At 33.8% G+C, this 15,372-nt stretch overlaps 1 protein-coding gene across 11 annotated transcripts in view; it reads left to right on the plus strand.

Moving 5' to 3' along the window:
* Positions 1–15,372, plus strand: part of SCAF8 (SR-related CTD associated factor 8) — a 187,847-nt gene that overhangs the window by 35,493 nt on the left and 136,982 nt on the right. For all 11 annotated transcript variants that reach the window (XR_005062696.2, XR_005062690.2, XR_012124328.1 and 8 more), the window contains 4 exons: positions 673–717; positions 10,298–10,459; positions 12,565–12,718; positions 13,535–13,665. Coding sequence is in view for 7 of the 11 variants with exons in the window: in XM_037023484.2 (XP_036879379.1) it covers positions 673–717; positions 10,298–10,459; positions 12,565–12,718; positions 13,535–13,665 (492 nt within the window). In the remaining 4 variants the exon portion in view is untranslated. The remainder of the gene's footprint in view (positions 1–672; positions 718–10,297; positions 10,460–12,564; positions 12,719–13,534; positions 13,666–15,372) is intronic.

Genomic DNA, 15,372 nt, shown 5'->3' on the forward strand with positions numbered 1-15,372 from the left:
TTTGTGCAAGCTATAATTTCCATTTTACCCATTTTCAGGTTTATTCATAGTGTTTATAAAACAAATCTGTTTTCTCATAGTTGATAATAGCCCATTACTAATCCTGAATCTGTGCTCATCTCACTTACGATTCATTTTGTCTGATCCATGAGGACGTTTGTATCTCTATCTTATGTGCAGTTCTCTTTTCCAGGAGGAGCAGAGGAGACAATGACAGTGAAAACAACTTCCTTGCCTACCTTTATTGATGCTATTTGTTGACAGTTACTGGTTTTTCTAGTACTGCTGTAATTTAGCTGATAAAATGATACTACAATAAATCTTTCCCTTCTATGAAAGGAAGAATATACATCTGCCAGTGTGATTATTACAAGTATTTTGCTCTCACCATAACTGTTTGTGGAAGTATGCCTTCATAAAGACTGACAGAATTCTTTTGTATCTGTGTTAATACATTTTGGATATACTGACTCTATACCTAATTCAATATAATCCCTTTTATTATTTAGATAACTAGTTGCTTATGAAGGTGACTGACATGAATGTTTGTTTGCTTCACAATTCATCATTAAAATTAATTGTTTTTATAGAGCTTTGAAGCTATTGTAAATCCAGTAGCAGGAAAATTATAATCAGATTTTAAAACCATGCTTCATTTTTCTTTTCTTTTAGTTCTATAAACATGTGGTACAGAGTGTTGAGAAATTCATTCAGAAAGTAAGTATATAATTTTCCATATATTTGCTAAATGTACTTTAGTTTATATTGTCTTGTTTTTTTTAAAATCAAATATGCAAGTTAAATTATTTTGATGGACTATTCAAAAGTGATTCCATTTATTTTCTGTTGAAGAAATGAGAAGTTCCTATGCATAACTCTAAAAATGGTAGCTTTCAGGTAGATGTTTTTGTTAATTTGTATTGCTATAGTGAGCATCTGTCTCTTGAAAAAATTGGTGTCAATATGATTGCTCTTTAATGAAATTACAAATTCATTGCTTTTTATGGCCTTTACAGAAATTCTCGCTTATCATTTCAAGGTGAATGCCTAGAGAGCAGCTCTCCTTTTAGATAAGGTGTGGATAAATATTGCCTACCAGCCACTTCTTGTGCTGATTCATTTTGTCTCACCTGTTAGGACATTATGCAACTCAACATCTTATTATGTAGACCTGAAGTTCCATTTTCCAGGGTAAGCAGAGGAAGGTGAAGTTGAAAACAGTTGTCTTGCGCACACTTAGTAATAATGCTTTTTATAACCAAGATCTGAGGTGACTAGATAATAGTTCTTCTGCCCTCTTTGTGATCAGTGTATTATTTGTGGCACAGTTTTCAGCAAGACCACATAAAATGTATGAAATGATACTATAGGAAATCTGTACCTTACTGTAATTAACTTTAGGTTTTGTACTCTGTCCATGTTCAAATGCCTAGATGTAGTGGAACTAGTTTGAGAGTTAGAGGTATATGGCATCAAGATTAAGCAAGTTTGCAGTGTGTTTTCTTGAGCAAAGTACTTGACTGGGTGAGGGATGCTTGGATCAATGTGAGATTACTGTGTCATTAAACTAGCTAGGTAACCTTGAACAAATAAGGACACCTTTATGTGATTCAGCTTTTTTCTCAGTCTTGTTTTTTCAGTACCAAAAGTATAAATAAAACATTTTGAGATGAAAGGCTAATAAATTGAGGCTAAGACATGGGGTAAAATAACAAGTAAGTCAAAGTGTAAAATAAAAATGTGGTAAGCCTTTTTTGTGCATAGGAATTACCTAGGGATTGTGATAGAATGCAAATTCTGATGCACTAAGTGTGGCGTTGAGATTTTACATTTCTAACTATTGTTACTTGATACCTTTGCTGTTAGTTCAGAAACCACAATTTGAATAGTAGGGGTTTAAGGAATAAAGAAGAATTGAAAAACAGTTTTTTTGACTGATTTGATTTGGGGCGGGGGCACTTTTAATAAGGTATTTCAGAATCTCAGGAAGACCTTGGGTGAGCAAAATTATATCCGTTGTGAGGTAATTGTAAAATCAGTCTGAAGAAGCAAGTCAATATCTGGCTGAAAATTATTTTGACGTAAAGAAAAGGGTGGAATTTAATCTTTATTGCACTTTAAGATATGAAATTCCACATAGAAATAAAACTACTAAGAGGAGAAGCTTCATAGTGTATGCACAGTTTGTAACTGTTTGCGTATACTATAAAGTGATGCATTAACAAACCCCATTTAAAAAATATTCTTAGTAGAGAAACAGTAAGACAAACTTAGAACACCGAACTACTTTATGCCCCATTTGTACAATCTGAGAGTTCAAGGTCCCAGGAGGGCCTCCTTGAGCTTGGAATATATAGCCTCCAGAGGGAGGCAGAATCTGGCACATTTTGATCTTCCTCTTCCTTTACAGAGAAATACTTCTCAATCAAATTTAATAAAACTTTGTACACAGACTCATTTTCATGGTTTTGTAGACCTTCAGTTTTGTCCATAACTCCGTGTTCTTCCATCATTAAGTGTCTCAGCAGCCTGAAAGACGTATGATACGGCATCCAGAATAACAGAATAATTTTTGATCTTTTGCATTTAGGAGGTTCATCAGTAGTTCTGTTATACCTCATTGAAGCAGGTATACAATCTGTTCAACCCTTCTGTCACTTGTATAATTGCTCACAGCCCATACAGCTTCCTTTTGGGTCTTAAAGTCTGCATTAGAATGCCAAAGAAGAATGACATTCCTCAATGTCTGGGGAAAAATTTAAAAGCTTTGCACCATCCCCCATTTAAAACAGATTCATCAATGGATTAGTGTAATGGTAGATTAAAGTGTGTAGTTTTAATTAGGCTTTCTATTTTGAGATAATTATAGATTCACATATAATTTATTTGGTAGTAGATTATAATAATACAGAGAGATTGCATATACTCTTCATTTAGTTGCCCCAAATAGTAACATCTTTTATAACTGTGGTGAAGTATCAATACCAGGACATTGACACAATCTACCAACTTACTCAGATTTTACCAATTTTACATGCCCTCATTTGTGTATCTATATATTTAGTTCTTTGCAGTTTAATCACATGTATTGGTTCCTATAACTACCACTGCAGTTAGGATATAGAACAGTTACATCACTATAGGGATCCATTGTATGTCATTTTTTATATAGCCACACTCAGCTCTCTTCTCCTCCCTTCCATCCCAGGGCCTGGCATTTACTAACCTGTCCCCTGTCAGGTTTTTGTAATTTTGTAATTTTGCCATTTCAAGAATGTTATTTAAAGGTGGCCTTTTGATACTGGCTTGTTTTACCCGTATAATTTCCTTGAGATCCATTGAAATTGTGCATGTATCTAATAGTCACTTCCTTTCTATTTCTAAGTAGTGTTTCATGGTATGGATGTACCATGGTTTGTTTAAACCGATTACTCCTTGACGGTCATCTGAATTTCCATTTTTTGGGCTCTTGTGAATAAAGCCGCTGGGAAATTCATGTATAGATTTTCATGTGAACATAAGTTTTCATTTCTCTAGGTTTGTGTGTGTTTCATTTTATAGGAATCGGCCAAACTGTTTACCAGAGTAGCTGTGTTATGTTACATTCCCACCAGCAATGTATGATTCATTCATTTTCCACATTCTTGCATCATTTTGGTGTTAACCACTATTTTTTATTTTAGCTATTCTGATAGATGTGTAGTGGTATCTCTGTAGTTTTGATTTGATTTTCCCTAATGGCTGATGATGTTGAACATATTTTCATATGCTTATTTCCCATTATCAGTGAAATGTCTTTTCATGTCTTTCGTCCATTTTCTGGTTGGATGGGTTTTTTTACTGTTGAGTTTTGAGGGTTCTAGATATATTCTAGATATAAGTCCTTTGTTGGTTATATGGTTTGCAAATATTCTTTTCCCCATTAATAGTGTCTCTTTTCATTCTGTTAACACAAGGGGTTTTGCAGAACAAAGATTTTAGTTTTGATGAGGTTCCAGATTATATATATTTTGAATACTAGAGGAACCCTACTTTTCCTTCATCCTATTCTTATTGGAACTTTAATATTTGTGGGCTGGGGAATAGATAAAATACAAGTAAACATGGAGCCAGCAGGGTTGTGATAGGAAACCTGAACCACATGCCACTTGCTTTGTTTTCTGCCCCACAGCTCTTGAGGTATTTGCACAGGTGCATTGCTTCAGTGAAACCCAGTTTGTAAAAACCACAGGATTAGAATATTACTTATAGTAGTAAATACTATTGATAATATTTAGAATAGTAGAATATTGTGGCCTTTAATCTCTGGTGTAGGTACACAAAGGTTTGGGTGCTTGGGCACAGATGTTTGAAAGGGGTAAATTTGCTTTTGTACTTTTTACTAATATTCCTCTGCCTTGGGATATTTTAGATCCATTCTTTGTTCCATATGTCTAAAATTGACATTTGAAATATCTTGAGCTTTTTAGTCATTGTTAATCATTAAGATAAATTTTTACCTGTTTTTCATTTAAGAAGGATATTAACATACATTTTTCCTGTTAATATGAAATATGTATATACACATGTAGAAAAGTGCAGTAAACATAATGCATGTAGTTGAATTTTTATAGAGAAGACCACTCACTTCATAAAAGAACTTTCTAAAATCTGCAGTAGCCTCTTCCTGATCATATCCTTCCTCAAGTAAACACAGTCTGACTTCTAAGTTAGTCACATCCTTGCTTGGCATTATCATATTGTTCTACAAGTTGGAATTCTTGAAGTAGTTTTAACCTGCTTTTTAATTTTATATAAGTGGAATCCTATAAGTATTTCGTGTACAGTTATTTTACTCAGTATCATCTGTTTTGAATTCATCCCTATTGTGTGTAATAGTATTTGTTTTAGTTGCTGTATATATTCCATTATGTAAAGAAACTGCAGCTATCCACTCTGTTGACATGCATTGCATGTTGTATGATTATATGTTTTTTAAGTTTTTAGAGTTATGAACACTACTGCTAGGAATACATTAATAAATCCTGATGCACCTTGCATTTCTGTGGATATACATATCTTGATCTTGGCTAGATGATACCAAATTAATTTCATAAAGGTTATACTAATTCACAGTTCCACTACCTATGTGTGAGTTTGCATTGCTCCCATCTTTACCAACACTTACTAGACTTGATTGCTTCTAATCTGGTGTGTCCTAGTTAAAGGTTATTTTAAAAAGATACTACCCTAATAATTACCTTCACTCAAGGAGTTAAGTTACAACCAGCATTAAGACTTATTTATCAAGATGTTCTTTAGACTGTTAGTGACTCATTGAATAGGATGAATTTCTATAGTCAAAGAGCAAAATATCCCCTATTACCAGAAAGCTAAAAAATGACCAGGTTGCTTTATGATTATTATTTTCTTCAGATTTAGTATTATCATATCTAATTCAACTTCAGATATTTTACTAAGCTGTGTATTAAATTTTGATTTGTTACCGTGCTTTATCAAAACTGGGATAATATTTTTTTTTCTTGCCATTTCTCTTCTCCCTTAGTTGTGCAATGACACTCCATGTTAGTGAAAGGCTAAGTCATCTTCCATCTCTTGCTTCCTTACTCGTGTGACCAAGGCCCTCTGAATGAAAGGAGGAGAGGAGTTAGTGATTTCCCATCATCCTTTTCTGGCTCAGGTGTTGTCGAAACAATTGCTATTGTGAAATTTCTGAGATTCCACAATTTTTGGAAAACTTAAATCATGAGTCTTGGAAATGACAAAAGAGTTCTTGTTGAATCTTCCTTCCCGATCATTATACCTTTTACTTCCTTTTCTTTATTGCATTAGCTAGGATTTCCAGTATAATGTTGAAAAGCAGTAGTGGGGGAAGGGGAGTGCATACATACTTATATGTCTTGTTACCCATACCTGATCTTAGTGGGAAAACTTCTAGGTTGTTAGTACAAGGTACATTTTTTAAAGAGCTTGTACTTCTGGACTGTGAGCTTCCCATGTGCTTCTCAGATATTTTAATCCGCCTTTGGTGGGACAAGATTGCCTTCTCCCAGGTCAGTTAGTCTCTGCTAAAATCCCCCCAAGGTATGCTCTGGTTAAATAGTCTCTATTGAGGGCATAATGTGTTAAGAAGAGACCATTGCTGGCGATCTCAGAATGATTCGTTTTCCCCTTCCCTGCTAAAAGCATGAGAGGATTTTTTTCCAGTATTTTCTCCAGTATTCACTGTGAGAACTCATGTGTTACCAGGTATGACTATGCTGGGACAACCCTCTTTTTTTAACTGCTGCTGTTGTCGGCATTGTTCAGTGCTTTGCAAGTGCAGACACACACTCCTTTTTTTTTTTTAACCACTGTACCTTGGATTTTTTAATACCACTTTTAGCAGCTGAAAGTGGAAGCACAAATTCTAATCATAGAATCATTAAAGTGTGTTCATATATTGCAAGGTATGTATGTGGTCCTGCTTCCAGATGGCTTCACAACTGAATTTTACCAAACATTCAAAGAAGAGCTAATTTCCATGCTCTTACAGTATTTCAAAAAATAGAAGAGGAGGGTATACTTCCAAACTCATTCCATGAGGACAGCATTGCTCTAATTCCAAGACCAGACAAAGGCACCACAAAAAAAGAAAATTATAGACCAATATCCTTGATGAACATAGATGCAAAAATACTCAACAAAATATTAGCAAACTGAATTCAGAAATACGTCAAAAAGATTATCACAACCAAGTAGGATTTATTCCAGGGATGCATGGATGGTATAATATTTGTAAATCAATCAATATAATATACCACATTAACAAATAGAAGGATAAAAACCACTTGATCCTCTCAGTAGATGGTGAAAAAGCATTTGACAGAATTCAGCATCCATTCATGATAAAAACTCTCAACAAAATAGGTATAGAGGGTATGTATACCTCAACATAATAAAGGCCATATATGAAACCCACAGCCAACATTACTTAATGATGAAAAGCTGGAAATGTTTCCTTTTAAAATCAGGACCAAAACAAGGATGTCCACTCTCACCACTTTATTCAACATAGTACTGGAGGTCCTAGCCACCATGACAGTCAGACAAAACAGAGAGATAAAAGCATCCAGATCAGTGAGGAAGAAGTTAAACTGTCCTTATTTACAGATGACATGATATTATACATAGAAAATTCTAAGGACTCCACCAAAAAACTGTTAGAACTAATAATTAGATTCAGCAAAGTTGCAGGATACAAAATTACTAAACAAATCTGTTGCATTCCTATGTACTAACAAAGAAGTAGCAGAAAGAAATGAGGAAAACAACTCCATTTATAATTGCATCAAAAAGAGTATAATACTTAGGAATAAGCCTAACCAAGGAGGCGAAGGACCTGTACTCTGAAAACTGTAAGACACTCATGAGAGAAATTAATGATGCCAATAAATGGAAATCTATCCTGTGCTCATGGATAGGAAGAAATAATATTGTGAAAATGGCCATCCCGCTTAAAGCAATCTACAGATTGAATGCAATCCCTATTGAACTACCAACAGCATTTTTCGGTGAACTAGAACAAATAGTTCTAAAATTCATGTGGAGCCACAAAAGCAATTCTGAGGAAGAGCAACAAAGCTGGGGTGGGGGGAGATTACGGCCTGACTTCAAGCTACAATAATCAAAACCGGATGGTGCTGACACAAGAGCAGACCCATAGATCAGTGAAAAAATAGAGAGCCCAGTTACAAACCCATGCATATATGGTCAGTTAATATATGATAAGGAGCCATGAATATACAATGCAGAAAAGACAGCCTCTTCAATAACTGGTGTTCGGAAAACTGGACAGCTACATGCAAGAGAATGAACCTGGATTAACGTCTAACTCCATATGCTAAACTAGAAATGAATCAAAGACCTTAATGTAAGAAATGAAACCATAAAGCTCAGAAGAAAATATAGGCAAAAGTCTCTTGAATATAAGTATCAGCAATTTTTTCCTGGACACATCTCCTCAGGCAAGGGAAACAAAATAAAAAACAAGTGAGGCTATGTCATACTAAAAAGCATCTGTATAGCAAAGGACACAGAACAAAAAGGCAACCTACAGTATGGGAGAATATATTCTTAAATGATGATATAGCCCCATCTGATAAGGGGTTAATGTCCAAAATATATAAAGAACTCCTGTGCCTCAACACTTGAAAAAAAAATGGGCAGAGGACCTGAACAGACACTTCTCCAAAGAAGAAATCCAGGCACATGAAAAGATGCTCCTCATTGTTAATCATCAGGGAAATGCAAATCAAAAGCACAATGAGATATCACCTCACACCAGTTAGGGTGGCCACTACCCAGAAGACAAACAACAGCAAATGTTGACGAGGATGTGGAGAATGGGGAGCTCTCCTACACTGCTGGTGGGAATGTAAATTAGTTCAACCATTGTGGAAAGTAGTAAGGAGAGTCCTCAGAAAACTAAAAATAGAAATACCACTCGACACAGTTGATCTTTTAGAAATTTACCTGAAGAAAACAATCCCTGGTTCAAAAAAGATATATGCAACCCAGTGTCTATCACTGCACTATTTACAATAGCCAAGATATGGAAGCAACCAAAGTGTCCATTAATAGATAAGTGGATAAAGAAGATATGGTACATATACGCAGTGGAATATTATTCAGCCATAAAAATACTGCCATTTGTAACAACATGGATGGACATAGAGGGTATTAATGCTAAGTGAAATATATCAGGTGGAGAAAGACAAATACCATATGATTTCAACTTATTTGTGGAATATTAGAACAAAACAAAATAAATATCAGTAGACTCATAGACACTAAAAAGTGACTAGTGGTTAACATGGGGGAGGGGTTGGGGTGGCTGATGGTGGGGGGATAAAGGGGCACAAAAATTCTCTAGCATAATATAAGTTGTTCACAGGGATAGTAGTACAGCATAGAAAATGTAGCAGTGATTCTGTAACATCTTTCTATGATGACAGATAGGAGCCACACTAGTTGGGGTAAGGATTTAGTAATAAGGGTAACTGTTGACCTACTGTGTTAACATTTGAAACCAATGTAAGATTGTATATCAATGATACTTAAATAAAAAATAAAGGAATGTGGTCCCACTTACCTAGAAGGTCCTTTGTCAAAAAACTCTGACTCGTGGTGCTATAATAATTTGAATAACATTAGAATGAAAATACATAAAGGTGTATTCTCTCAGTCACTGTCTTCCACTCCCAAAAAGGGCTGTTTCTCTGCAGCACAAGACATTGGAAATTACTGGTATGTAGTTTGAGGATGGTGTAACTGAAAATTTGGTATGATGTAGCCTTTTTGTGATGACGGCACTAATCTCAGCTGAAAATCTCATTAGAAACATTGTATGTATCTGTTGTGGGGTGGTTGGAGGATTCTTTTCACACTGGAACTCAGATTTCCAAGAAGAGTTTTTCAAGAATATAATTGTGATCTAGGACCATATTATGATTTCCAGGAAATTATTTTGGGTGGAATACTTAACCTAATTACACCCAAAAGTTCAGCTTTTTACAGCTACAGTTCCATTTTAACTAACATATGTTTGGGAAGTAGCTTTTCGTATGCTTTTGGATATTAGACCAATGAAAACAGTGCACTTGATAAAAGGATTCTTCATTGTGTTTATCTAATTAGATAGACTAGAAAAGCTTGTGGCAAAAAAATAGGAGACTTATACATTCCTCATTTTTGGTAATGGATAAGAAAGTTGAGAAACGTGTATCAGTGGAGTAGGATGTTTTCGTAGGACAGTTCCTAGAATCATAATGGTAGTGTCTTATCTTTCTAATTGGTATGGTATTTGAGAAAAATTTTGACACTTTGGGCTCAGTGTATTTAGAGTTAAAATTCTCAATTTGTTATTTGTTCCTTACTGGTACAGAAACCCTTTTGTTAGGTGTTTTAGATAAAGTCTAATGTGCATTAGCAATGCTTTTTCTAGAGCTCTTCTTTCCTGAATTTGCTATGTCCTTCTATGTGACTTTTCAAAATCATTAAAAAAATTTATTATTATAGTACCTTCTATATCCTTTTGTTGTTTGTTCAAGCCAGTTACACAGTACTTTTTTAGAACTTTATGCCAAAATAAATTCTTTAAAGTTCCATTCCAGAGAAAGATGGTGTGGAATAGTCAGCGCTTGAGTATTTATTACCTCAACAGTGTTTTTGTATATTTGTATAGGATTTATGATGATCTTTGTTAGGAATTTTACCTTCTCATTTCCTTCCCTTTCCACTTTTCTTTCTTCATCAGTGTAAACCAGAATATAAGGTACCTGGACTTTATGTTATCGACTCCATTGTACGACAATCTCGACATCAGTTTGGTCAAGAAAAGGATGTATTTGCACCCAGATTTAGTAATAACATCATTAGCACTTTTCAGAATTTATATCGTTGCCCTGGGGATGACAAGGTATGATGCTGTTTTTTTTTTTAAGTCAATACATTACTCTTTTGGTCTTAATGATATTCTTTAGATTATCTTAATTTATGATTTTGCATTATGCTTTACTCTTAGTTATTTTGGATTTGAATATTTAGTTATTACACTATCCATATTCCTTTTGTTCTCAAAATTATCTTCAACAGAGTGGAAAGATATAGTTCAGGTCACTACTTTTCAATTTATTCAAGCAGTTGGTGTTAAAGAATCTGCTGTAATCAGCCGTTGGTAATTATACTAGTAGCTTATTTATTCACATACGCAACCAATTCATCATTTTAATTAATTGATCCGTGCTGATATTTACCAGTTTAGTGTCTGCAAAATGGATTTGTGAAGCAATAATTAAGAAAATAACTGCATATCAAAGCACTTCTGTTATGGTAGAGTTTTACTAGTGCTAGAAACCATATTACTAGGTCTGCTAGATCTGATTGAGTATTTTATACAATATAAAAACAAGGCTTTGTACCTTGAGGGAGAATAAAAAAAGAGATGTTTATCTTGATACGTGCTCAAAGATTACTTGAAGGTTACTTATTTTGAATGCTGATTTAGAAATGCAGTGTGCTCTGCAGTATTGATCATGTAGGAAAAGTTAGGAATAGATGAAGACTAATGGTTGCTGTAAGGAAAAATCATAAAACTTAAAAGCTTACCACAAATCTTTAACTCAAGTACAAGATAAGGTAGTTGATTTATCCTTATAACTATAATCTTTAATCAGAAAAAGATTTTAATGGGTAGATATAGAGACAAATTTATTAATGTAGTCCTTGTAAACTATTCTTGGATATGTTTTTTGAGACAAATTTTTAAACATTGCTTTGGTACTTTGATTTCTATGCAGGCAAAAAGAATGTTTCTAATTTTAAGTGACCTATCATTGATTCTTAAAATAGATAACTTAGAATTCTACCTAAAATAACTCATTTAAAACTTCTATGTAAATATTTTCTGAAATAACTTAATCATTTTGATATAGAAATTCACTAATTTGGACTTGGATTTCTATCAATTAAAATGAACAAATAGCCTTGAATTTGTAGACTTCATAATAGTAAATGTTTCTCAGTTATAATAGAGTTTAGGATATAGGGATTTTTTTTTCACCCTAGTAGGAAAGAGCATATTGATACTGTAATAACTAGCAGCATTATTTGTTTGATGTAGTTAGATACATAAAATATACTTGTCAGATACTGGCTAATTTTGAAGTACATGATGAGTATCCTCGGGAACTAGACGATTTTTCTATAAAGCAAAAAAATGTAAAGTACTTTCTAATCTTACAAAGGAGAATTAGTCAAATCAGAAATATGAAGTATTCTTTGTATAATTTTCTTATGCTTCATTTGAAGAAAAATTTTGTGTTTTAATGCAGTTTGGATACAGTTTGAAATTTGTCAGTATAAGGGATTTAAAGATGAATGAGATCTTTACTCTTAAAATTACTTATTTTTAACTATTACAAAATTTATAAACTTAACAAGTCCCTTTTTAATACTTAATATCTCTGTCATTTCAGTTATTTTGTTAATGGAGTAAGTGCATTACTTTAGTCAGTAGTTAATTCTTAGGGCTCTTTACAGGACTTCTATATGCTGAACAGTTGGGAAAGAAAGTGAATTTGGTTAAATTCTTAGATAAGGAAATAACCTCCCCTGTCCTTAGTTTTTAGAATGAAATATTTAAAAAGTCACATAAGGGCTTTGTCTTGAAGTTACTTATTTGTTTAAAAGATAAACAAAATCAACTGTAAATGTAACTTTAGTGCTGAGCTGAATGGTGATTGCCTCAACAGCCAGCGATAACCATTAATCTCATTAGACGTCACATAGCAGAAGTTGCCATTCTTGTAAGTGTAGCTTTCATTTACCTTGAATGTCAGAATAAACATGATTTTCAAGTGTATTAAGATTAGAAAATGCAAAATTACAGAAACATAATTTCAGGGGGTAGAAAGAATTACAGAAGTTGTTACTGTATTCTCATCCACTCCAGAATAGTCTCTGTGAAATGACTGTGCTATTTTGAAGCAAAACATCAAAATTCCACTTTTCTTTCTCCTCTAGAGTAAAATAGTGAGAGTATTGAATTTATGGCAGAAGAATAATGTATTTAAGAGTGAGATTATTCAACCTCTTTTGGATATGGCAGCAGGAATTCCCCCTCCAGTCGTTACACCTGTTCTGGCCAGTACTACCGCTGCCATGAGCAATACCCCAGGTATGTTGCTCTGATAGAGATTTGTTTTCTAAATACTGTACTCACAGGATATAATAATAATTTGATGGTGCAGGGGAATTTGTCTAGCATTAGGTAATAGAAGGGAAATGAATTTTGAAGGAAAAATAAAATCAGGAATTATATTTGTATTTCTTAAATATTAGAAAGCTGAATTTTTTAATCTCTAGAAACATGATGAACTTTGGGAAATTGTATCAATTAGGTTTTTCCTGATTCAAATTGTCTATATTAATCTTTTAAACTTGCATGTAAATCAACTTGTTATTTATAGTATATACTGGGGGAACTTAATATTTATAAGGAACCCTAAAAAATTGTTTATTAGAGCCTAGAATGCTTTAGTAATAACCTCAAAATCATGTATTTTCAGGTATTTGTGACATTTAAAATTTGTTATCATAATCCAAGTATTAGTATTTTGGTATATATTTAGTTTTTCTTGTGTTTTTGATTAAAGATCATTTTTATATGCTATTTTATAATTTTATTATATATACTATTTTATAGTTTTTCATAAAAGATTATATTTTTAATATTTATGTCTTTGTAAGATTTTTAATGACTGGGAAGTATTGTAGACATTTTTAAAGTAGTAGTTTAGTTAATTGAGGATAAATATCACAAATTGTTTTGGTATTTTTATTTTTTAGCCTAATTATTCTGTAATGGTTTTCAAAATGAAGACAATAAAAACATTTATATAAATATGTATATATTAAAATGACAGAGCAAATCTCTCTACATTTTCAAGTCTTACATATTTATTGAGGTGGGTGCAATGTCTTTTTTTAAAAGGAACTCCTGTGACGCCTGTTACTCCAGCCAATGTGGTACAGGGTTTACCCGATCCATGGGTATCTCAGATAACAAGTACAGATACACTTGCAGCTGTAGCTCAGATCTTACAAAGTCCTCAAGGCCAGCAGGTGAGCAGCTTTTTTATGTTGAGAATGACTTAGAACTCTATTTTCCTAATGTACTTTTTCATAATGTACCACCTAAAAATTTTGTAAACATTGGATCACATTATAGTAAGTACTCTGTATGTAACTTGTTTTTTTTCATTCAGTAATTTAGCATGAAAAGCTTTATGTCATTAAGGATTGTTTTATAAAAATAATTTGTTTTACACCAAAATACTGATTTAGCACATAGTTTGTGCCAAACATTGTTAGGCACTGTTGTTACTCTAGTAATGAGACAGAAGAGGTCTTTTGTCTTGGAGAAGATGTCTTTGTATCTTAGGGAAGAGAGAAAAAAAAAAGCATGAAACATTATGCGGATGGTGATACGTGATTTAAAAGAGGGTAAATCTTTAGAGAGATGAGGTTTGGGGAAGGGGTCAGAATTAGGGTAGCCAAGAGAAGGTGTCTTTGAGGAAGTGACATATAAATTGAAACTTGAAACTAGTCATGGCAGGATATGAAGATAGCCCATTCTTAGTATCTGTCTCTCTTTGTGTTTCCTTAACCTGTCCTTTAGAAATCAAATTAATGGTACATAAAACTCCCTGAACTCTCTTTTCCACATACTCCTATGGTTTCAATCACCTTTAAGTTTTTGTTGAAATGTCACCTCAGTATGGCCTTCAGACCGTGATTTAAAACTGCTAACTTTGCCTTTTATCCCATGCTCCTTTTCTCTGTCACCTGCCTCCCTTAGCACTTACTTCAGTCTCTTATGTAGTATAATTTATTTACTTCGTTTATTCTGTCTTTTCCTAATGGAGTGTATGCCGTACAAGGGCAAAGATTTTTATTTTGTTCACTTCTTTATCTCCAGCATCTCAGTTATGGTAGTGGTCGGTACATTTTGTGGCATGAGTGAGTAATGTGCAGAGCTAAAAGTGTTGGGTACACAAGAGGTTTTACAGTTGAGCTGTGTGGAGGGTAAGATGACCTGTGAAGGTAAGGTATTAGTGACAGAGTTGAAATGGTAAACCTAAGTGTGTGTGTAGGTTTCAAAAGATATAAATGGTGGGCTGAGAAATAAAGGATTCATATACTAAGCAGTGAGGAATTGCCAAGATTTTTACACTGAAGTCACATGGTCTGAACAGTAATCAATGGGAGAGGAGAGAGGTCAAAAGAGAGGGAGGTAATTGGTAATAGTGATAATGGAAGAGAAGTAATGAAAATATGCAAAATAGTTGGGTAGCAGACTCTCTAGAAGGACAGTCTCAAAAAGACCATTCTAGAGTTGTAAAAATATAAACACCAGTTCATTTATAGGCTGAGATTGGGTCCAGTTTCTACAGTTTTGCAAGGGTTGGGAAACCAATTTGGATGTAGATAAAATTGCCAAAATACTAACTTTATTTTTGTGATAATGATATTTAAAGATAATTCATAAAGCAAATGTTCTCATTTTAGAAGGTACCTATTAAAATAAATACTTGTGGCAGAAAGAATTTCCAGGAGAAACAGTACGAAGAGAGTTAACACGTAATAATAGAATATGAAGTCAGAGTAGAGGGAATGCTGCAGTGGTTTGGTCCTGGGTGATGGAAAGAGTAACAGTGCTACTGGGGAAAAATGGGATGTCAAAGGAGCAGTTAAAATGTGTAAGGGAGAAATAATAGGTCATTTCCCTTTTCCCTTTCCCCTTCCCATACTCCCTCCATCCTGTCTATT

Source organism: Manis javanica, chromosome 13, assembly GCF_040802235.1.
Source record: "Manis javanica isolate MJ-LG chromosome 13, MJ_LKY, whole genome shotgun sequence".
Classification (NCBI taxonomy): Eukaryota; Metazoa; Chordata; class Mammalia; order Pholidota; family Manidae; genus Manis; species Manis javanica.